General features: G+C 41.9%; 1 protein-coding gene across 1 annotated transcript in view; it reads right to left on the bottom strand.

Moving 5' to 3' along the window:
• The window catches only part of runx3 (RUNX family transcription factor 3), a 65,374-nt gene that overhangs the window by 18,299 nt on the left and 21,880 nt on the right, over positions 1-25,195 (bottom strand). The window contains exon 4 of the mRNA XM_062962349.1: positions 1,279-1,440. Within this exon, the coding sequence (XP_062818419.1) occupies positions 1,279-1,440 (162 nt within the window). The remainder of the gene's footprint in view (positions 1-1,278; positions 1,441-25,195) is intronic.

The raw sequence follows: 25,195 nt of genomic DNA, 5'->3' as shown, positions 1-25,195 counted from the left end.
CAAAGTGTCACGCATGACTAGGGCGAATGGTCACGGAGACACACTCAATGAGAAAGGCGTGAGTGAGGCGAGGCAAACTATTTTGGCTCCGGTCTTGCTTTGGGAGGCAAAAAAAAAGCAACCCCGTAGTACAGTCACTTCCCTTTACTCTCATTCGGTTTCCTTTGGAAAACCATTTTGCAGCTGCTCGACTTAACAGATATTTTTTGCCATTAAGAAATGGTTATTTTAAGCATCGGGAAGGACGCTCCGTGGTTGAAGAAGGAGCTTTCGAAAGCCCTGCGCAGGCAATCCATCTTAAACAAAACCACATGCAACAAATAGCGTGCTTCTCTCCTTATTTTGCTCGTGTCTGAGCTTCGTCCTGATTCTTAAAATTCATTTTTTTTCACCTTGTTTCTCTAATGTGGGGACCGGCTCCTGATGATTTAATTATTTACCCATTGATTTGTACAGAGTCAAAATTGGTTGTTTCGTTAATTCATTTCCTTCCCATTCATTTCTTGATTGCCACCGTCTACTTTCTTTCTTGGCGAAGTTATCTTGGGACACAGTTTAATAAACTGACCAGACGGACTGTACGCTTTCCTTAGCTCTCAATTCAAGTAAAATGTAGTGTGTTGTCAAAGGCCTTCATGGCCAGAATCACTGGGTTGCTGTGAGTTTTCCAGGCTGTCTGGCCATGTTCCAGAAGCATTCTCTCCTGACGTTTCGCCCACATCTATGGCAGGCATCCTCAGAGGTTGTGAGGACTGTTTGAAACCAGGCAAGTGGGATGCATATATCTTTGGAAGGGTGGGAGAAAGAACTCTTGTCTATTGGAAGCAAGTGGGAATGTTGCAATTGGCCATCTTGATTAGCACTGAATGGCCTTGCAGCTCCAAAGCCTGGCTGCTTCCTGTCTGGACATTATTCCACAGATATATACACCCCACTTGTCTAGTGTCCAACAGAGTTCACAACCTCTGAGGATGGCTGCCATAGATGTGGGTGAAACGTCAGGAGAGAATGCTTCTGGATCATGGTCATACAGTCCGGAAAACTCACCGCAACCCAATGTTGGAAATTAGGCAAGTGGGGTTTATATATTTATTTATTTATGTATTTATTTACCAACTCTCTCTCTCTCTCTCTCTCTCTCTCTCTCTCTCTCTCTCTCTATATATATATATATATATATATATATATATATATATATATGTCCAGGGTGGGAGAAGGAATGGTTGTCTGCTTGAGGCAAGTGTGAATGTCACAATTGGCAAAGGTGCCAAGTCTTACCTTGGATCTGGCTTTGCGCTTGCGGTCCGAAGTGCCCGGGCGTGGTCAGGGGTCCGCGGTTGGGAGCCGTGGGGGTGACGCGCATGGAGTGCCGCAACCTTTCGATTTCCTCAAAACGATTCGGGAAGGATTTCGCTTGTTCTTCCAACTTCTGCCTGTGCCCTGAAATGGTAAGGGATGCAAATAAATATATGAGTAAATAAAGGCACTGTTGAGTCTTTACAGCTCCTGTTGTGTGTCATTTATCTCTGCAACAGAGCTCACTATCTCAAGGGGAGCTACGACTAAATGCGCAATGTGCCTTATCTGGCTTTCATTGCTAGTGGTCAACACTATCTTCTTATGGAAGGGTTTGGTGGGCATGGACCTTGAGTTTGGGAGTTGTAGTTCACCTACATCCAGAGAGCACTGTGGACTCAAACAATAATGGATCTGAACCAAACTTGGCACGAATACTCAATATGCCCAAATGCAAACACTGATGGAGTTTCAGGAAAATAGACCTTTGACATTTGGGAGTTGTAGTTGCTGGGATTTATAGTTCACCTACAATCAAAGAAATTCTGAACTCCATCAACTAATGAATTGAACCAATCTTGGCACACAGAATTCCCATGACCAACAGAAAATACTGGAAGGTTTTGGTGGGCATTGACCTTGAGTTTGGGAGTTGTAGTTCACCGACATCCAGAGAGCACTGTGGACTCAATGATGGATGTGGACCAAACTTGGCACGAATACTCAATATGCCCAATTGCGAACACTGATGGAGTTTCAGGAAAATAGACCTTTGACATTTGGGAGTTGTAGTTGCTGGGATTTATAGTTCACCTACAATCAAAGAGCCCCTTGAACCCCACCAAGGATAGAATTGGGCCAAACTTCCTACACAGAACCTCAATGACCAACATAAATATGTGGGGTTTTTTTCTGATAGTCTTTGACAGCCCCTCTGAAACCCCCTTCGCGACCCCTGGGGGTCCCGACCCCCAGGTTGAGAAACTCTGCCACCTAAGAAATGTTGAAACGGAGGGATTCATCACAACTGATCTTGTGAACATACCACAATCATCTGCTTTGATTCATTCAAAAATCCTGTTTCTAGCAGTGTTCATTTTCGACAGGAATATACCTTTTGTCAAGATAATGACTCTTAACTGTCTGCCACTAAGTGAAGCCAATACAGAATATTTTGCAAGACAATAGTGGTTAATTCATTATGATACATGTACAGCTGGGAATATTTCATTTCCCCCGGAGAGAATGACAGCTGTAGTGGAAGAGGAAGCCTAAAGGCAAAGCCGATGTCTTTGCTGTCGACAGGATAGCGCCAAATCTCCACGGTAAGCACATCCATGAGATTAGGTCGTGGAGCTTAACTTTCTTCCCCGTTGCCAACATTTTGGGCTTGTTTCTCCTGCAATTCCTCAACAGAGACAACCAAGCTCAAGGAATTCAATTTATAGTTACATTATGATTTGCATTGTAAGATATCACAGGCGCCATCAACAATGGTAATTATTTTCTTCTTTCTCTTTCTGAGAGATCAAAGTGAACCTCAAACTCATGAGTTTGCCCCTTTTAGGGTCCAACAAGGGTGTTTTTCAACTATTTTGCGTTCGGACCCCCATGACATGACATCACGGCGCAAACATGTTGGTTTCCCCTCCCAGCAAATATGAAGATCCATATCGCTACATCAAACGCATGAAATATTTTCCATATGGAGCGATGGTTGCGAATCTGATACTGCAGGCAGTTTTTTTAAAAAGCACGCTGGTAGTTTGGGGCATTTTGGCACGAGGCAGAGAGACTGGAAACGTAAGATGGAGCTCTCGCTGGAAACGTATCCCTTACAGCAGGGGTGGGCGAGAGAGATCTCTGGGCGATCTGCCGTTGATTTCTGACTTCCAGCAAAATCAAAATAAATAGAAACGCTCTCCTGCTCAAGGGAGTTTCCGGGAAGGAAGCGAGCAGAGGGAGAAGCAGAAGGGGATTTCGGCATGGAAGTCTTTGTGAGCTGATCCCAAATTCCTGGGCAGAGAATGCGCTCAGGTGCACCCGACATCTACCTGTCTGAGCCACTCATTTGCATGTGGTTCCTGGAACTCAGGGTTCTTGTAAGCAAACAAACAAACAATGAAGTAAGGATGCTTTTGGAATATGCCGATATTTCCTCAAAGGGTGCTGCATACTTTGCAACCCTCGACATGTTTATTCATGAGCCTCCTTTGTACTCGACGATATGTACTCCCAGTCATACATGTGCATAGTGTTGCAGCTATGCTCGGTTGATGGATTAATTCACATCGCGTTGCATGCGGACTTCTGCTGGCGCCCCTCTGCAGTCCCTCCCATAATAGAAGATGAGATGTTTTTCCCCCTGTCCTGAAAAGAATGCCTGGATGAACACATGGATGAATGTCACAAACCCTCCTTGACTTGTACATGTTCATCTGAAAGTTGACAGCTATAATATAAGCAGCAGGAGGAAAAGGAATTTCAATGCAATAAGGATGAAGCGGAGCGGAGAAGAGCAGTCGATCCATTGCAAGTGTTTTTGGAAATGTGATGAATCTATCGATTCTGAACAGAAATTTACTCACATTTGCACGTTTTTGAATTGCTAGTTTGGCAGAAGCTGGGGCTAACAATGGGAGCTCACCCCATCCCTGTGGGAGGCTTCTCTCATACCCCCACATGGAAAGCTGGAGCTGACAGAGGGAGCTCATCTGCGATCTCCCCGGGTTGGATTCGAACTGGCAACCTTCAGGTCAGCAACCCAACCTTCAAGCCAGCAGTCCTGCCGGCACAAGGGCTTAACCCACTGCGCCACCGGGGCTTAGTGGTTTAACCTAGCAGTTCAAAAACATGCAAATATGAGTAGATCAATAGGTACTGTTTTGGTGGGAAGGTAACGGCGCTCCATGTAATCATGCAATCAATGGCCACATGATCTTGGAGGTGTCTACGGACAACGCCGGCTCTTCGGCTTAGAAATGGAGATGAGCACCAATCCAAAGAGTCGGACACGACTAGACTTAATGTCAAGGGGAAATCTTTACCTTTACCTATAACAATCTAAAGAAGAATTGTATTTCTTTGATTCTAAAGATGCCATCGGTTGCACACTAATTTCAGTAGCACCAATAGGTGTGTGTGTGTGTGTGTGTGTGTGTGTGTGTATATATAGACAGACAGACAGACAGATAGATAGATACCGTATATACTTGAATATAAGCCGACCCGAATATAAGCCGAGGCACCAATTTTACTACAAAAAACTGGGAAAACTTATTGACTTGAGTATAAGATGAGAGTGAAGAAATGCAGCAGCTACTGGTAAATCTCAAAAATTAAAATTAAAATAGATACTAATAAAATTACATTTATTGAGGCATCCGTAGAGAATTTCTTTTGGAATATTCACATAAAACTGTAATTTAAGATAAGACTACCCAACTCTGATTACCGTATATACTCGAGTATAAGCCAACCTGAATATAAGCCGACCAGGACCCTCACTCAAGTATAAGCCAAGGGGGGCTTTTTCAGTCAATAAAGACTGCAAAACTCGGCTTATACTTGAGTATATACGGTATATATATATATATCTATATATATGCCACAATTTTAAGACGCACCCCATTTTTAGATATATTTTTAAGATATATATATTTTTATGGGGAAGAAATTGCATCTTAGGATTTAAGGAGGAATGATGTCAGTTCTTTCCCAGAGCATGGTATCGGCTCCATCGTGGGCCTGACCCTGCCAAGAGCCAACATCTGGAGCATCCCGACACATTTGCTTTGGGCTTTCCATAAGGAGAAGGTGTCGCCTGTTTATATCCTATCGCTTTTCATAACAGGATCAAGGCAGCTAATTACAATGACTAAACCAACAATTAAAATAATAAAGCTAGGCATTACCAGTGCTTTTTAAAATATATATATATAAAAAGCCCTCATTAAAAATAAAAATAAACAGCAGTCATAAAACGAGAACACAAAATAAAATAATCCAGAAATGAACAGCTGAAAAGCTAACAGTGGAGCAGGGAGCTAAGACTGAATACTTTGGAAAAATAAAATTACTGTATATACTCGACTATAAGCCTAGTTTTTCAACCCTCTTTTTAAGATTGAAAAAGCCCCCCTCGGCTTATACTCGGGTGACAGTCCTGGTTGGCTTATATTTGGGTCGGTTTATACTTGAGTATATAGGATACATTTATTATTTTTCTCTATTATTATTGGTATTATTACATTTATTATTTTTCTCTATTATTATTGCTACTATTACATTTATTTTACTCTATTTTTATTTTTATTAATACATTTATTATTTCACACTGATCTTATTATTATTATTATTATTGCATTTATTATTTTACTCTATTATTACATGTATTATTTTCCTGTATTTTTATTATTATTATTATTATTATTATTACATGTATTATTTTCCTGTATTATTTATTTATTTATAATTATTATTATTATTATTTTTATTACATGTATTATTTTACCCTATTATTATTAAAAGGATACATAAGTACATTTACATTGAAGAAGATGAAAATAATGATTTGATCAGAGATGGACAGTCTTATCTTAAATTTGAGCTTTATGTAAATATTCAAAAATATTTAACCTACTGATGCCTCAATCGATGTAACTTTATTGGTATCTGTTTTTATTTCTGAAAGTTAACACCCTCGGCTTATACTGGAGTCAATGTTTTCCCAGTTTTTTGGTGGTAAAATTAGGTGCCTCGGCTTATATTCGGGTTGGCTTATACTCAAGTATATACAGTAATTTTATTGGTATCTCAGCTTATACTTGAGTCAATGTTTTCCCAGATTTTTTTGTGGTAAAATGAGGTGCCTCGGCTTATATTCGGGTTGGCTTATACTTGAGTATATACGATAATTTTATTGGTATCTCGGCTTATACTGGAGTCAATGTTTTCCCAGTTTTTTGTGGTAAAATTAGGTGCCTCGGCTTATATTCGGGCCGGCTTATACTTGAGTATATACGGTAATTTTATTGGTATCTTGGCTTATACTGGAGTCAATGTTTTCCCAGTTTTTTGTGGTAAAATTAGGTGCCTCGGCTTATATTCGGGTCGACTTATACTCGAGTATATACGCTAAGTGTCTCATTTTCTATTTGAAATGCTATCCTGTTGAGGTCTATAGTAAGAAGCCAGGAAAGCAGCTTCTTTTGCTCAGAGAACCAGCTCGACGGCACATTCGCAGATCCCCTGCCCACACACTTGCCCACTTCTGCATGACGTACTGCGTTTCTATTAAATGGTTTCCAAATGTGCAATGCATTAGCACCTGCAAATTTTATTCAGATCCATGTCCGCTCCGGCCACCTTTCTGGGTGATGCATAAGTAGACACCCTGTGCGCGGGCGAAGTGTGCTTTTGATTTTAATAATCTTAAACTAACCACGGTGTGCGTCAGATTCCAGGAGTCTGATAAATGGCACACATCTCTCCCGCCTTAACCTTGGACCGTACGCCTTCCTCGCTTGACAAGACTCGGAGGGCAGCCAGCATTGCAGCCACCGCTTTAATAATCTGACACAACTTTTGTAGGATAGCAGTGGGCTAATAGACACCTCCTAAGTCATGTGGCCAGCATGACTATATGGAGTGCCGTTATCTTCCTGAAGAAGCAGTACCTATTGATTTACTCACATTTGCATGTCCATAGACACCTCCAAGGCCTGCAACACCAACTGCATTGTCTGCAGTCCCTTCCAAGGAATGCTATTGAAGGGACCATAAGCCAGAAAGTAGTAAACTTTTGCCTATGTAGTTTTGCCTCTGCATATGCCCCTACCTTCCTGTGAGCTGGTGCCTTTCTCCAGAAAGTTCCAAGAAGAGAAGAAAGCTCAGAGAAAACAAGTTAGGTCATTGGTTTCACTTATGCCAAGTAAGTGTGTAAGGTGAGGAAGACCCTCAGCCATTGGTCAATCTTAGATAAGCCAAAGGTATAAATTATTTGTTTGCTATGCACATGTTGCAATGGCCATTTTCATGATACAGCCCTCTGGGGTATGTATGGCTGTTTGCCTTTCATAGCTATTTGAAAATAAACATTGCTTTATGCATCTCTCACAAGAATGAGTTTCTCTGCCTGATTTCCCTCCTGATTACCCTCTGAAGGTAATTGTCTTACACTATATCAGGGTGTAATGAAGTATGAATTTTTGGTTTACAGATGTTATATTTAATTGTGTGTTTGTGTTTTAAAAGGGTAAGTATTACAGTTATTGCATCTCAGCACTCAGAGGCTGGTTGCCATGGAGAAGTAGGCGGAGCCAACTGCCATTTTGTTGAAAAAGTGCAGAGTTTAAAAAAGGGATTGAGTCTGTGCTCTGATGAGGCACAGGGAAGATTGATCCTAGGTTGAGGGGATCAAGGAGACTCAATTGTTCATTTTTGAGTCGGTTTAAAATAAGTTTGGTGACTTATTTGATGTAGTCTGTGTCCTAGTGAGGAACAGAGAATCTGTGATCGTATATCAAAAGGTGACTGCAGTTTAAAAGCAGTAGAGGAAGAAGTTCTAACTACTTTAAGTAAAAGAAATGACACTTTAGGGAGTTTGTCTTACCTCATTCTAGTATTGTAACTGTTAATAAAAATGCCTCTAAGTGAGAAACAATATCGTAACCACTAAGCTCTGTGCCTGAATAAACTTGTTATTGTTCCTCCAACATCTAAGCCTATGTCGCATATATTATAAACCAAGCTGCATTACCATCTAAAGTGAATAAGAAGAAGAAAGAATTTTTTAAAAAAGTTCTCCTCTCTGAGTCTTTGCTGGTTGCATTTTCGACAATTGGTGGCAGCGGTGGGATAAAAAAGATTCCCCCTGCCTGAAAGAACCTTAGTCGTTCTTAGTCCTTTACAAATTGGTGGCAGTCGTTATAAATTCTTTACACAGGGTCATTTAGGAAAATTGGAAATCACTTCTATCCAGTGATGTGTGAAATGAGGCCAAGAACCTCTTTTGCTGGGATGCACATGAGCATGGTTGCAGAACATGCATTTGCACATCCCTTGCGTTATTTCACCAATGGAAGCAGGGACATGTGTGACGAAACAACCTCAGCGCATGGTTAGGACTGGTAAAGCATGAATATCTTGAGTCAGCATTGAGGGAACGTGGTGGCAAGGTGAACCAGTTAGGCAGGCTGGAAACCTGCCAGCGTATCGATTCCAAACCTTGTTATTTAATGTATATATAAACCATTAGACGGAGCCACACGTGTGCCGGCAGGAAAGGTCCCCTCAGGGCTTAAGATGGCACTCGCTTGCAGAAGTGTAAACACACACACACACAACCCCTAGCCAGCGCGGAGCAAGCCTGTGACGTCCTGCCAAGAAGGAATCGGAGTTACATTATTTTCTCTACTTTCTAATCAGAATATAGGAATGGAATTAACTCAAGTCTAGAAGACTCAACAAAGCACTCTCTGTGCCACCCAGCCCTCAACGTGCCAATGGTACCCAGTGGGGTCTATGCCAGCATTTTAAATTTCCATAGGATCTTAGACTGCCAATGGAACAGGTGCCTTAGGTGATGGAAGAAAATTATTGGATATACTCGAGTATAAGCCTAGTTTTTCAGTCCTTTTTTAAGGACTAAAAAAGCCCCCCTCGGCTTATACTCGGGTGAGGATCCTGGTTGGCTTATATTTGGGTCAGCTTATACTCGAGAATATATGGTACATTTATTATTTTTCTCTATTATTATTGAATGCGATTTCCTGCTTCTTAGCAGGGGGTTGGACTGGATGGCCCATGTGGTCTCTTCCAACTCTACTATTCTATGATTCTATGATTCTATGATTCTATGGTATTATTACATTTATTATTTTTTCTCTATTATTATTGGTATTACAGTAGAGTCTCACTTATCCAATGCTCGCTTATCCAACATTCTGGATTATCCAACACATTTTTGTAGTCAAAGTTTTCAATAAATTGTGATATTTTGGTGCTAAATTCGTAAATACAGTAATTACTACATAACATTACTGAGTATTAAACTACTTTTTCTGTCAAATTCATTGTATAACATGATGTTTTGGTGCTTAATTTGTAAAATCATAACCTAATTTGACGTTTAATATGCTTTTCCTTAATCTCTCCTTATTATCCAACATATTCGCTTATCCAACGTTCTGCCGGTCCGTTTACATTAGATAAGTGAGACTCTACTGTATCTATTTTTATTTCTGAAATTTACCACTCTTGGCTTATACTTGAGTCAATGTTTTCCCAGTTTTAAGTGGTAAAATTAGGTGCCTCGGCTTATATTTGGGTCAGCTTATATTCGAGTATATACGGTAATATCAGTATTCAGCCAGCCACCTGTCACAAACTGTTCGATGTATACAGGCAATATTCAAAAATATCTTAAAATAGTCAACACCGTTCCCATCTTTGGAAATCACTCTCCCCCTTAAGAAACCTATAATTGTGATAAAGTATTCAATAAATACAATACTATGATATATCCAAACCTGCTGGATTGACACTGGAGGAGATATCTTACTATCAGAAAAGCCTGATAAGCGAGACCACAAGTGGAAAAGCCATAGCAGAACCAATTCTGCATTTATGCAAATAACTATCCCTTTGATTTGTTTAATTTAGTATCATTTTATTCAGAGGTAAACTCTGCCTCGTATTCTGTTCAGTTCCGATATTCAAATCTCTCTCTTGTCACCCTTATGAGATAATCCTCTTATCAGCAAGTCTGCTTTTATGAGGGATATAAACCTGGGAGTTTTTGGCAGCCGGAGCAGAGAGCTTTCCAAGAAGTCACCGACTGCTCCGTAGTCATTGAGTCCTTGCATTTGGAGCCACACAACATTCATTCTACCCTGAGTTCGTCTCAGGCTCCACCTTTCCCACAGACATTTATGCCTCAAAATGTATAAATTACATAAATTACAAAAGGATACACTGCATAAATTACATCAGCCCTGCCCTTCTGTTGAATGAATACTTCTGTTTTGTATGGATTGAAATGAGCCCAGGGTGCTGTTTTATAATGGGTGCTGGGTCACTTTACATAAACAGAATAATAATGATAATAATAATAATAATAATAATAATAATAATAACAACACCAACAACAACAACACTTTATTTATATTCTACCCTTCTCCCCAATGAGACTCAGAGTGGATTACAGTATATAAACAAACACAGACAAACATTCAATGCTTGTAAAAATGAGACACAAAGGCAAAGGCTTCTCCTTTCATTTCTGGCTCTGAAGGAGGTCCCACTTTATTTATATTCCACCCTTCTCCCCAATGGGACTCAGAGCAGATTACAGTATATAAACAAACACAGACAAGCATTCAGAGCTTGTTACAATGTGACATAAGGAAAAGACAAAGGATTCTCCTTTCATTTCCGGCTCTGGAGATGGTGCTCATCTCTGACTCTGGAGGAGGTCCCACTTTATTTATATTCCACCCTTCTCCCCAATGAGACTCAGAGCGGATTAGAGTATATAAACAAACACAGACAAACATTCAATGCTTGTAAAAATGAGACACAAAGGCAAAGGCTTCTCCTTTCATTTCTGGCTCTGAAGGAGGTCCCACTTTATTTATATTCCACCCTTCTCCCCAATGGGACTCAGAGCAGATTACAGTATATAAACAAACACAGACAAGCATTCAGAGCTTGTTACAATGTGACATAAGGAAAAGACAAAGGATTCTCCTTTCATTTCCGGCTCTGGAGGCGGTGCTCATTTCTGGCTCTGGGGGAGGTCCCACTTTATTTATATTCCACCCTTCTCCCCAATGAGACTCAGAGCGGATTAGAGTATATAAACAAACACAGACAAACATTCAATGCTTGTTACAATCAGATACACAGGCAAAGGCAAAGGCTTCTCCTTTCATTTCCGGCTCTGGAGATGGTGCTCATCTCTGACTCTGGAGGAGGTCTCACTTTATTTATATTCCACCCTTCTCCCCAATGAGACTCAGAGCGGATTAGAGTATATAAACAAACACAGACAAACATTCAATGCTTGTTACAATCAGACACACAGGCAAAGGCAAAGGCTTCTCCTTTCATTTCCGGCTCTGGAGATGGTGCTCATCTCTGACTCTGGAGGAGGTCTCACTTTATTTATATTCCACCCTTCTCCCCAATGAGACTCAGAGCGGATTAGAGTATATAAACAAACACAGACAAACATTCAATGCTTGTTACAATCAGACACACAGGCAAAGGCAAAGGCTTCTCCTTTCATTTCCGGCTCTGGAGATGGTGCTCATCTCTAGCTCTGGAGGAGGTCCCACTTTATTTATATTCTACCCTTTTCCTCAATGAAACTCAGAGTTGATTACAGTCTATAAACAAACACAGACAAGCATTCAGTGCTTGTTACAATCAGACACACAGGCAAAGGCAAAGGCTTCTCCTTTTGTTTCTGGCTATGGAAGCAGTGCTCATCTCTGGCTCTGGAGGAGGTCCCACTTTATTTATATTCCACCCTTCTCCCCATTGAGGCTCAGAGCGGATTAGAGTATATAAACAAACACAATGAGACACACAGGCAAAGGCAAAGGCTTCTCCTTTCATTTCTGGCTCATCTCTGGCGGAGGTCCTCTTCTCCATTTCCAAGCCAAGGAGCCCGTGTTGTCACCTCCGGAAAGCTGTTTGGAATTGTGGCCCGAAGTTTGCCCATTGCAATGAAGCAACTTGCAATAAAAAGGCATTATTGCTATCCCTATAATAGTGACAGATCCCCGCGCTTGTCTACAAATCTGCAAGTCCATGTGATGAACGAATTGTTCAGCCTCCCAGGCTTGGGGTTGGAGACCCAAAGTTCCTCTTCTCCTGGTTCCAGACTACGAGTTTTGCTCATACAAATTTCAAGACCCACCCTTAGCTGGGGGGCAGGTGGAGGAGAACATTGGCGCACACCTTCCGAGTAGCTCCCACATTCCATACATTCCAGAGAGAGGTCTGTGTAGATGAAGTCCTAGGCACACGTCTCCGGGAACAGCTTCACATGCACTCTGTGAGGCTCACTTTCCAGAAAGTTTACACGTATATGTCCCCAACCGGACACCTTCCGGACACGTTGGCCTACAACCCAATCACCTCCAGTCAGCACGGTTAGATGTTAAACTTTGGAAGAGTTACTTTTGAGCTGCATCACCCAGCCTACTTTCACTGCCCAAAATAGGGGTGAAGCTACACTGTCAAATTAATGTATCTTGACCCTACTTTAACTGCTATGACAATACTATAGAAGAAGCATGGGCTGTCACCAGCTACAAATCCAAGGATTCTAAAGAATTCATCCACTGCAATTAAAGTGGTATCAAACTACATTAATTCCACAGTGTAGATGCACCCTAGAGACATTCGCCAATCATTCTGATCCATTTGCACTCTGTTATGCAGATCCTACCGTGTTTCCCCGAAAATAAGACAGTGTCTTATATTAATTTTTGCTCCCAAAGATGTGCTAGGTCTTATTTTCAGGGGATGTCTTATTTTTCCATGAAGAAGAATTCGCATTTATTGTTGAACAAAATAAATGAACATTTATTATATACTGTACAGTAGTTGTCATCAAAAATCAACATAACCAGACAAACTATCAAACTATCAGGCATGCTTCCAAACAAAAACTTTGCTAGGTCTTACTTTCAGGGAAGGCCTTATATTTAGCAATTCAGCAAAACCTCTACTAGGTCTTATTTTCAGGGGATGTCTTCTTTTCGGGGAAACAGGGTAGTATTGAAAGCAATCAGATAGCAAACTGATGATAATATTTCAATATTCATTAGGCCTAGAAACTTAGGCTGGTGTTTCTTGGAGAGCTTTTTAGAACTTGCAAGCAATAAACTACCCTGAAAAAAATGAGCTGTTGCAGCCGTACTAGTCATAGCAGACCATGAAAGATTGTCCCATTGACCAATTTAAGGTTAATTTCAAGCTTGAGCCTCCAGAAGCCTCACCAAACCTCTGGCCCCATAAAGTGCAGGGCCTGCTGCCTGTTTCCTTGCGAGCTTGGGAATTTTTTCCCTCCCTCCAGAAACAATAATTATCAAGTCTGGCCAAATTTCTGACTCCTTGGTAATTACTAGTAACAAAGAGCAGTTCTTTAGGGCTTTCTTAATATCGCGTTATTATTTTTATTTGTATTATTTAATTTATTTATTTTTTCTGAGAAAGGAAGGGAGGGCTTGTTTCAATTACCTCGGAGGAAAAACGATGGCAGGAGGGCCAGAGAAGTTAAACGGTCCCGCGCCGTTTATTCCTTATGCTTTATAAAGGGAGCCGGAAAATTGCCAGGAGTCCCAAGGTAAGAACAGCAAGGGAGGGACAGGAATTCCCCCCAAAAACTCACTGCCTCTGGTGTTGTATGTTCAGTTGCAGCACATGCCTGGACTGGGACACGGAGCTTTGCCTGATCTGCATCAGAGAGGTTGTGTACGGAGCAGGCTCAGGTCGCAACCTGAATGCTGGTAAATAAACTACAGCGTCTTGTTGCAATCTAGGATGTCGCATTGAGAAAGGTCCAGTCGTGTCCGACTCTGGGGGTTGGTGCTCATCTCCAATTCTAAGCTGAAGAGCCGGTGTTGTCCGTAGACACCTCCAAGGACATGTATCCAGCATCACTGCATGGAGCGCTGTTAACTTCCCGCCAGAGCAGTACCTATTGATCTACTCACATGTGCATGATTTCAAACTGCTAGGTTGGCAGAAGCTGCGGCTAATAGCAGGAGCTCACTCCAATCGCCAACAGTGATGCCGGCTATGTGACCTTGGAGGTGTCTACGGACAACGCCGGCTCTTTGGCTTAGAAATGGAGATGAGCACCAACCCCCAGAGTCGGACACGACAGGACTTAACGTCAGGGGAAAACCTTTACCTATTCTACATACTTTCCAGTTTTTGCTTTGGCTGGAAGCTCACCAGACATGCCAATCCCAGCAGCCCCCCCTCCCAAAAAAGTTGGCACTCCAAAGTGAATCCTATATCTGTGTGTGTATATATAGATACAGATTGATTTGCATCCAGATGAACAGAATGTCTTGTATGGAGGGCCTTGATTCTTAGGCGTACAAATCAACGCATCCTCAACCTTGCCTAAGGGGCAAGAGATTTTAATATGTCTGAAGTTCAACTCCAAATTCCCCGACTTGGATGCGCTTAAGATTTAATTACAAAAAAAGAAAGGAAGAAAGAGCAGCAAAGAGAACACCGCTCATTATCCTTTTCTTTTTAATGCAAACTCGACAGCGTCTTGTATAACCTGCAGCTACCCCTGTTTAAGAAGGATATTCCAGAGATGTAGAATCCAGACTATGAAAAATAGATAGACTTTTGAGCGAAATGTTTGCACTCAAGCCCGGAGAGGTGACTTTTTGGTACGACTGGTCGCTGAACTTCCCACACTATCTACCATGGCCATTGATTTATTTATGCTTGCAAATTTCCATCAAGTTGCCCTTCATTTATGGTGACCCAATGAAGGCGAGATGTCCAAGATCTACTTTCATCAAGTCCTTCAGACTCAAAGTCATAGCTTCTAATGTAGTCAAGTCAACCTACTTGTAATTCACTCTTCTTCTTTCCCTGTTGCTTTTGACTTTTCCAGATGTCATCTTTTCATATTCTCAAGATAGACCCAAAGTACAATAACTTCATCTTGATAATTATGAGAAGGTTCGGTCTTGATTTGCTCTCAAATCATTTTGGCAACCATGGTGTATGTTTATTTTATTTTATTTACTATATTTATTTCCCCTCCTTTCTCAACCTCTGGCTGAGGCGGCTTACAGAAGGCACTACATATTGCCTACAGCATAAAACATGAGAAAGTTGCATTAAAATTAAAATAAGCATACAGAAAAACATATTTAAATACAATCCAATGTTAGGACACAGCATCCAAAAAGCAAGTTACCGCTCCGGCGGGAAGGTAATGGCACTCCATATAGTCATGAACTAAATGGAATAATAACAATGTATTAAATATCATTAAACATTGTATTATACACAATAAAAGAATATAAATTTCAGGTAAATGTTTACAAATGACCATCAAACTGTTGCATTCACAGTATGATGAATGGTAGTTACATTCACAATGTAATCAACTTTCTTGGTTATTTTCTTGTTTCTTCATCAAAGAAGAATAAAACCTGAATGCAGAGTATCTTTGATTTGCAACAGAACGCTTTGTTCCACAGTATCTATGAATGACTGTACGGTTTATTGAGTACATGCTTGAATTGTTTGAACTAAATAACAAAAACGCTACCACCAGATGAAGACTATAAGTAGTCGAAACCGGATGTGGATCAGGGGTCTACTCTTCTTTGATGAAGAAACAAGAAGATAACCAAGAAAGTTGATTACATTGTGAACGTAACTACCATTCATCATACTGTGAATGCAACAGTTTGGATGGCTTTTGTAACCATTTATCTGAAATTCATATTCGTTTATTGTGTATAATACAATGTTTAATGGTATTTAATACATTGTTATTATTCCATTTAGTGGACACTTGTTAGTTCAAGTCCTTGGGAACCCATTTTTTCTTATAGTACTCCATATAGTCATGCCTATGGGCACATGACCTTGGAGGTGTCTATGGATAGCGCCGGCTCTTCGGCTTAGAAATGGAGATGAGCACCAACCCACAGAGTGTGAGTAGATCAATAGGTACCACTCTGGAACTACATGCAGTGATGCCGGCTACGTGACCTTGGAGGTGTCTATGGACAACGCTGGCTCATTGGCTTAGAAATGGAGATGAGCACCAACCCCCAGAGTGTGAGTAGATCAATAGGTACCACTCCGGAGCTACATGCAGTGATGCCGGCTACGTGACCTTGGAGGTGTCTATGGACAACGCCAGCTCTTCGGCCTAGAAATTGAGATGAGCACCAACCCACAGAGTGTGAGTAGATCAATAGATACTGCTCCGGCACTCCATGCAGTGATGCCGGCTACGTGACCTTGGAGATGTCTATGGACAACGCAGGCTATTCGGCTTAGAAATGGAGATGAGCACCAACCCACAGTGTGAGTAGATCAATATGTACCACTCTGGAGCTACATGCAGTGATGCCGGCTACGTGACCTTGGAGGTGTCTTTGGACAATGCCGGCTCCTCTGTTCTGTGTCCCTCCATGGGGATCCTCACAGGCCCCTCTCCTCTGGATGCACAAAAACGGGCAAAGAAGCCAAGGCATCAAACCACAAGGCAATGCTCTGATCCCTTGGCAAAGGGTGTGGTATGAGAACCGAGATAGACAGGATAAGATAGGAGGGTGTGGGCAGGTGGAATTGAGGTGTGTCTCCCTTGGTCTCTAATGACTGCAGTGGAAGCTGGTAGGATCTAATGGAAGTTGGAAGAAAGACAGAAAAAAACACGGCGTGGGTTTAGGGTGGCTGCGCGATGCCTGTGAGCTCAGGCATGCTCCTGAGCACAACCAACAAGTTGGGTCGGTCACTCTGAATCACGGCTTGCCAGCACTCACTCACCCTTGATCCCACCCTTGTGTACATCTTGTAAACACTACACGGAATTAACCTCAAGAACACTTGAGAGCCTGGTTCGAGATCTGGTGCAGAGATAGGTGCCGCAGTTGGCATTCCCTCTTCTGCAGAGGCTTACCTAAGGCTTGGCTTGGCTTGGCTGTATCCAAGTCTTTTCATACTCTAATCGTGCTATTGTGATGCCGTGGTGAGAGTACTGGACTGAGGCCCCCTCTACACTGCCATTTAATCCAGTTCAAAGCAGATAACCTGGATTTTATATGGCAGTGTAGAAGGTCTGGAGCAGGGGTCCCCAAACTAAGGCCCGCGGGCCGGATGCGGCCCTCCAAAGTCCTTTACCTGGCCCCTGTCCTAAACTTTAGACTTAGGGTTGACCTAAGTCTACCTGGTCTTTGAAGGTCCCTTTCCTTACCTATGGTCTTATGAGACCATCTAGATGGTCCTTGGAGGTCTCTTTCCTTACCTATGGTCTTATGAGATTGTCTAGATGGTCTTTGGAGGTCTCTTTGCTTAGCTACGGCCTTAAAAGATCATCTAGATGGCTTTTGGAGGTCACCTTCCTTACCTGTGGTCCTATGAGACTATCTAGATGGCTTTTGAGGGTCCCATTCCTTATCTATCGTCTTAGGAAACCATCTAGATGGTCTTTGAGGGTCCCTTTCCTTATCTATGGTCTTATGAGACCATCTAGATGGTCCTTGAAGATCTCTTTGCTTACCTATGGTCTTATGAGATTGTCTAGATATCTTTGGAAGTCTCTTTGCTTACCTATGGTCTTATAAGATTGTCTAGATGACCTTTGAGGGTCCCTTTTCTTACCTATGGTCTTATGAAACCATCTAGATGGTTTTTGGAGGTCTCTTTGCTTACCGATGGCCTTATGAGATTGTCTAGATCAGGGGTCTCCAAACTAAGGCCCATGGGCCAGATGTGGTCCTCCAAGGTCCTTGACCTGGCTCCAGTCCTAAACATTAGACTTGATCTAAGTCTGCAATAACTTGAAGGCACACAACAACAACAATCCTAATTTTGGGCTATTTCATCATAGTCAGTTTGAGGGACCGTGAACCGGCCGTCCACTGAAAAAGTTTGAGGAGCCCTGGTCTGGAGAGTTGAGAGCAGCCATGGGCAAACTTGTCCTGGAAGAGCAGAGGGTTGTACATATATATACTCAGGCCCAGGGACATTCCTATAGTACGAAGCCATGGTTTAGTGTTACATCCCAAAAAGGCCATTCTGTGAGAGCCAGAGAAATCAAAAGCACTTGCATGTGTGTGTGAGGCAAATACGAAAAAAAAAGTTAGGAGAAATTGCCCTGAAATGTTGCCTGTTTACTGCTAAAGCAACTCCAGAGATCAAGTCTGTTTTTAATGTTTACTATTATACTTGGAAAACCTGATTAATGTGGATGTTTCCCCTCCAGCCATATATTTTTTTAAATACAAGGCGACAAACAGGCAGGCTTCTGTTCTGCAGAAGTGAACAAAACGATCCCTCTTTCCTCTCCGTGTGTGTCCAAAATCCCCTTCGGAGCCGTATCGCCCATGATCCTGGGCCAACTGAGAAGCAGGGATTGTGAGATTGTTCCAGTGTGGCACATTCGTAGCATCACAGAATTGTAGAGTTGGAAGAGACCTCACGGGCCATCCAGTCCAACCCCATTCTGCCAAGAAACAGGAAAATCCCATTCAAAGCATCCCTGACAGATGGCCATTCAGTGTCTGCTTCAAAGCCTCCAAAGAAGGAGCCTCCACCACAGTCCGGGGCAGAGAGTTCCACTGCTGAACAGCTCTCACAGTCAGGAAGTTCTTCCTGATGTTCAGGTGGAATTTCCTTCCTTTCCTGTAGTTTGAAGCCATTGTTCCGCATCCTAGTCTCCAAGAAATCAGAAAACAATCTTGCTCTCTCCTCCCTAGGACTTCCCCTCACATACAGTAGAGTCTCACTTATCCAACACTCGCTTATCCAACATTCTGGATTTTCCAAATCATTTTTGTTGTCAATGTTTTCAATATATCATGATATTTTGATGCTAAATTCGTAAATACAGTAATTACTACATAGCATTACTGTGTATTGAACTACTTTTTCTGTCAAATTTGTTGTATAACATGATGTTTTGGTGCTTAATTTGTAAAATCATAACCTAATTTGATGTTTAATAGGCTTTTCCTTAATCTCTCCTTATTATCCAACATATTCGCTTATCCAACATTCTGCCAGCCCGTTTACATTGGATAAGCGAGACTCTACTGTATTTGTACATGGCTCTCATGTCTCCTCTCTCTCAGCCTTCTCTTCTGCAGGCTAAACATGCCCAGCTCTTTAAGCCGCTCCTCATAGGGCTTGTTCTCCAGACCTTTGATCATTTTAGTCACCCTCCTCTGGACGCCTTCCAGCTTGTCAACATCTCCCTTCAACTGCGGTGCCCAGAATTGGACACAGTATTCCAGGTAAAGTGGTCTGACCAAGGCAGAATAGAATAAAAGGGTAGCATGACTTCTCTGGATTTAGAAGTTCATCCAGACAACTCATGCACAGCAACCAGACTCACAACGGCACCATTGAACAGGTTTGTTGCACCAATATTAGGAATGCTCTGAATAGATAAGAATGAATGATTGATTACTCAACATCTGATAGCCTATTGATATGGTAAACAGAGATTGGGTTTGTGGTTTTGTCTCGCTCCCTTCCACCTCCTTCCCAACATCGAGGCTTCTGTTTTGGATGGGGAAACCACCAGGTATCATGCTCTGAAACTGTCTTCATTTGATGGAGACATTTCTATCTGATCTCCTGTTTCTCCCCCTTGTTTGGCCAAATAGGTTGTTGTCATCCACGCCGACTGTCTTTCCGGCGCTAAGTGTCAAGATGACACCTACAAACAGGATGTCATAAAACAGTTTGGCTTTCCTGCAGCATTTCCTTTATGAGTGAGCTTATTTTTAATTTAGAAAGAGACTGATTCATTTCACAGGACAGTTGTTTACATCGGATAGCAGAGGAACAGCAACAAGGTATGGTCATTATACAATACACTAGCTGTGCCCGGCCACGCATTGCTGTGGTGAAGTCTGGTGGTATGGGAAATAAAGTATTGAGGAATTGGTAGTAGTTAAGGTAAAGGGTAAAGATTTCCCCTTGACATTAAGTCCATTATAAACGGGATATATAGCTGTGTGGAAAGGCTTTGAGTCTACACTGCCATATAATCCAGTTAAAATCAGATAATCTGTATTTTATAGGCAGTGTGGAAGAGGCCTAAGTGAGGCCTAACTCTGCCTGTCCCCTGGGCTGAGTACCCACTCAGCCCAGGGGACAGGCAGAGTTAGGCCTCACTTAGGCCTCTTCCACACTGCCTATAAAATACAGATTATCTGATTATCTGCTAGGAGACCAAGTGGACGGAGCTTAGCCTTCTAACTTGCAACAATTGGATAAAAACAATTATTCCTCTCCCTCTAATTAGGACTTTATTTTTCTTTTCTTTTTGTTGTATGAACGTAGAGGCATGGATGAGGGGTTGTGCTGCCAAGTTTAGTGTTTCTGGGATGTGTAGTTTTGTTGTTTTGTCCTAGGCTGAAATTTCATTACCCTTTTATATATATAGATTCGATGTATTGTCGAAGGCTTTCAGGGCTGGAATCACTGGGTTGCTGTGAGTTTTTTGGGCTGTATGGCCATGTTCCAGCAGCATTCTCTCTTAACGTTTCACCTGCACCTCTGGCTGGCATCTTCAGAGGTTCTGTTAGAAGTGAGGAAAGGGGGCCAACAGAACCTCACTGCCAACACAACCTCTGAAGATGCCAGCTACAGATACAGTAGAATCTCACTTATCCAACACTCGCTTATCCAACGTTCTGGATTATCCAACGCATTTTTGTAGTCAATGTTTTCAATATATCGTGATATTTTGGTGCTAAATTCATAAATACAGTAATTACTACATAGTATTACTGCATATTGAACTACTTTTCCTGTCAAATTTGTTGTCTAACATGATGTTTTGGTTCTTAATTTGTAAAATCATAACCTAATTTCATGTTTAATAGGCTTTTCCTTAATGCCTCCTTATTATCCAACATATTTGCTTATCCAACATTCTGCCGGCCCGTTTATGTTGGATAAGTGAGACTCTACTGTATTGTCGAAGGCTTTCAGGGCTGGAATCACTGGGTTGCTGTGAGTTTTTTGGGCTTGTATGGCCATGTTCCAGCAGCATTCTCTCCTAACGTTTCACCTGCATCTCTGGCTGGCATCTTCAGAGGTTCTGTTAGAAGTGAGGCAAGTGTGCCAACAGAACCTCACTGCCAACACAACCTCTGAAGATGCCAGCTACAGATACAGGCGAAACGTTAGGAGAGAATTATTATTATTTACAGCATTTATATTCCGCTCTTCTCACCCCGAAGGGGACTCAGGGCGGATCACATTACACATATAGGCAAACATTCAATGCCTTTTAACATAGAACAAAGACAAACAAACATAGGCTCCAAGGGGCCTCGAACTCATGAGTGATTCATTGCAGTTAATTGCAGCTGGCTTGCTCTCCCGCCTGCGCCACAGCCCGGGCCTATGAATGCTGCTGGAACATGGCCATACAGCCCCCCAAAAAAACTCACAGCAACCCAGTGATTCCAGCCATGAAAGCCTTCGACGATACAACATTATAATTATTTCAATTACCCTCCTATAACTCAAGGCAGTTTACAAAACTTAAATTTCTTGAGGTGCATGTATTTTGGAGATTGAGATCAGCATTGTACAGAGACAGTCCCCAAGTTATAGACATCTGGCTTAGACAACTCATAGTTAAGAACGGGTGAGACGACAGGAAGGGAAAGAACTCTACCCCGATTGCTTTTAAGTGTTGACCAAGGTCTTTAGGCACTGCATCCAGTGTGCCGATTATTGTTGTTGTTGTTGTTGTTGCTTATGATGGAAATACATTAGAGTAAAAACATAAAAACCACCTACGCCTCAGATTTAAAAGAAAACCAATATAAAATGCAGTACAGATGGTACATCACACTGAAAAAATTAGGACACTATAAGAAGGATAAACAAATGAAGTGCTGGAAATGCCAAGAGCAAGAGGGCTATTTCTACCATTTGTGGTGGTCATGCACTAAAACAAAGAAATACTGGAAGGAAATACACAAAGAATGTGAGAAAATAATGAAAAAGAATATCCAGATGAGACCAGAACTGTATCTTCTAGGTTTGAAAAATATGAAGTTAGACGCAAATGAGGAAAAGATCTTAAATTATCTAGTCACAGGTGCCAGAATAGTATTCGCCAAAGTATGGAGATCAAACCTAATACCAACTACGGAACAATGGCTATCAAAGATATGGGAAATAAAGAATATGGACAAACTGACATTCCTAATGAAGAAGCATCAAGGAAGACCAATGAAAGAGACTGACTGGTCAAATTTTGAGGAATACGTAAGGTTAAGAAGAGAAAAAATGAGGAAAGCGACTTGAGAAACAGAAAACTGGGCATATGTAAAAAATGGAAGAAAATACACAAAGATGAGAAGATTTCGCTACATCATGATAATTGAAAATCTCCTATAGCAATGCTGCAGGAAGTACTAAGAGAAGATGTTTTCCCACAAACTAAATCATTCCACACTCCTCTCTACCCTTATCATCCCTCTTTTCCTTCACTACCTCCCGCATGAAAGTCCCCCCCCTCCCCAAACACCCTAAAATCCACTCCTATCCTTCCCCCCTCACAAAGTGATCTACCCTAAGTTTTTAACTACCCTGTTTCCCCTAAAATAAGACATCCCCAGAAAATAAGACCTAGTAGAGGTTTTGCTGAATTGCTAAGTATAAGGCCTCCCCCGAAAGTAAGACCTAGCAAAGGTTTTCTTTGGAAGCATGCCCGCCAAACAGAACACCAGAGCATGCAGGATCGGTAAATGTACATACCATAGATTGTACATGAAAATAATGGTAGTAACAAGAAATTCTTGACAGGATTCACAGTTTGTCTGGTTATGCTGGTTTGTGATGACAACTACTGTACAGTATATAATAAATGTTCAAATATTTTGTTCAACAATAAATGTGAATTCTTCATGGAAAAATAAGACATCCCCTGAAAATAAGACCTAGTGCATCTTTGGGAGCAAAAATTAATATAAGACACTGTCTTATTTTCGGGGAAACACGGTATGTATGAAAAACTATCAATAAAAATTATACCAAAAAAAATACATTAGCTGCCCCCTTCCTAACTAGTCAAATGCCATGGCACTTTTTACTTGGGCATTGGAGTTGCCAGCAGTTCCTTAACTCTCTCTGCATTCGCTCTCTTTTGTACAAAACCTACAAATGTAGGCTCTTCTTTCACTTTAAGAATGCACAGGAAGTGCTCTCGCAGGATTCAAAACAGGGCTCAACTGGTCCAGGTGTCTTTTCAAAGTCCCACCAACCAGTTGGACCTCGTTCGGTCGTTCCTTGGAAGCCACCTCCTCGCAACACATCTTGGGATATCCTGCCTGTCCCTGCTTTGGAGCACTTAGCGTAATTGTTAATGTTGGCCCAGATTTGCCGGTGAGTCATCTTCAACTGCTCTTCTGCCTTCCGATGCTGGAACGGAAATTAAAGATCTCCACGATAGGCCGATGACTTGCCGCATAAGGGATTCGCGTCTCCTAATGGCACGGCTTTCTGGAAGTTTACGCTTATGGTGTTTTCTTTTCTTCCTTCCCCCCTTGTAGTCTAACATTTTGCAAACTAGAATTTGGCCTTGAAGAGAAAGGCAGCAGCCACAACTTTCTTACACGGCGTTTGTCATGTACGGACTGTCGTTGGCAAGCTCCAGTTCCGTTCAAAACACCAGATTTTATATTGCTGGATTCCCATGAAGTTGAATACTGGGACAGATCTTCCATAAGATAGAGTGAGGCAATGACATAAGATAGGGAATAGAAGCAAGGTTTTGGAGGAACAAGAGTGTATGCTTCTCTCTCTAACAGCATTTTTCAACCTGGGGGTCACCAAAGACCCACATTTTCTGTTGCTCATGGGGGTTCACATGCCTGGCTGTGCTTTCTGCTGGTTCAAATTAATTCCATGGACAAAATTATTACAAATCTCTTTATATAAAAGGGTAAAGTTGTTTGCGCCGTGACTATAACAACACAACTAAACGTCCCAGAAACACCAAACTTGGCAACACAACGCAAAAGCCTTGCCTCAAGGTTCATACAACACAACCGAACCCCCAAAACAGAACTGGGACCCGCAAAACCCCAAAAACCGCTCCAATCAGAAAACAGAACAATAAAATCTCTAAAATCAGGACAATAAATACAAATCAACACTCACAAGACAGGAGAATTCCAGACAGAAAACAATCAGACCCAGCTAACACCTCCCAACAATGAATTCCCTCAACCAGGAAACAGCCAGGCCTTGAACGTGCAAGGCAATTCAATGCTAATCGAGGTAACTAATTCCAACATTCATACTTCCTGCATTCAGACTATTCGTTGCTATTTGACCGGGCCAACCAACAATTCCACAAGGTAGAAAGCGGCCAGGCTTCCAGGCAGCAAGACTATTCACTCCTCTTCAACCAGCCCAACCAGAATATACCCTACATGGATAACCCTCAGGCTTGTAAGCCATCAGGCCACTCCATTCCACTCAACCAGCCCAAGCAAAGAGGCCCCTATATAGAAACTGCCCAGGCTTAGAAGCACAAAGGCTATTCAGTGCAATTCCAATTGGCCACAGCAACGCATGGCAGGGCACAGCTAGTATCTACATATATAAAATAGTAATGAAATTTTGGCCTAGGACAAAACAACAAAACTACACATCCCAGAAACACCAAACTTGGGAGCACAACCCCTCATCCATGCCTCTACGTTCATACAACAAAAAGCTCCAGCTACTCCAGAAAACGGCCAGGCTTTGAGACTGCAAGGCTATTCACTGCTATTCCACCTGGCCAACAAAGGATTCCCATAAGCCACAGCAACGCGTGGCCGGGCAAAGCTAGTTGCATATAAACGACCTTCAAACTACCTTTATAAAGCATATATGAAACATACATGCATTTCATGCTTGGGTTTGAGTCCCATGTCCAAAATCTCCCAAGCATTTAAGATCAAGGGTGCTCAATCTGATAGTGATGGCTGCAGTGAAAATTTGCAGCGATGATTATTATTTTTTTCAGTGTCAGGAGCAATTTGAGAAACTGCAAGTCGCTTCTGGTATGAGAGAATTGGACATCTGCAAGGACGTTGCCCAGATTTTTTGATGTTTTTACCATCCTTGTGGGAGGCCTCTCTCA

The sequence above is a fragment of the Anolis carolinensis genome, unplaced genomic scaffold (assembly GCF_035594765.1).
Source record: "Anolis carolinensis isolate JA03-04 unplaced genomic scaffold, rAnoCar3.1.pri scaffold_10, whole genome shotgun sequence".
NCBI classification, from domain to species: domain Eukaryota; kingdom Metazoa; phylum Chordata; class Lepidosauria; order Squamata; family Dactyloidae; genus Anolis; species Anolis carolinensis.
Note: the sequence above shows the minus strand (reverse complement) of the source record. Positions and strands in the feature narration are given on the sequence as shown.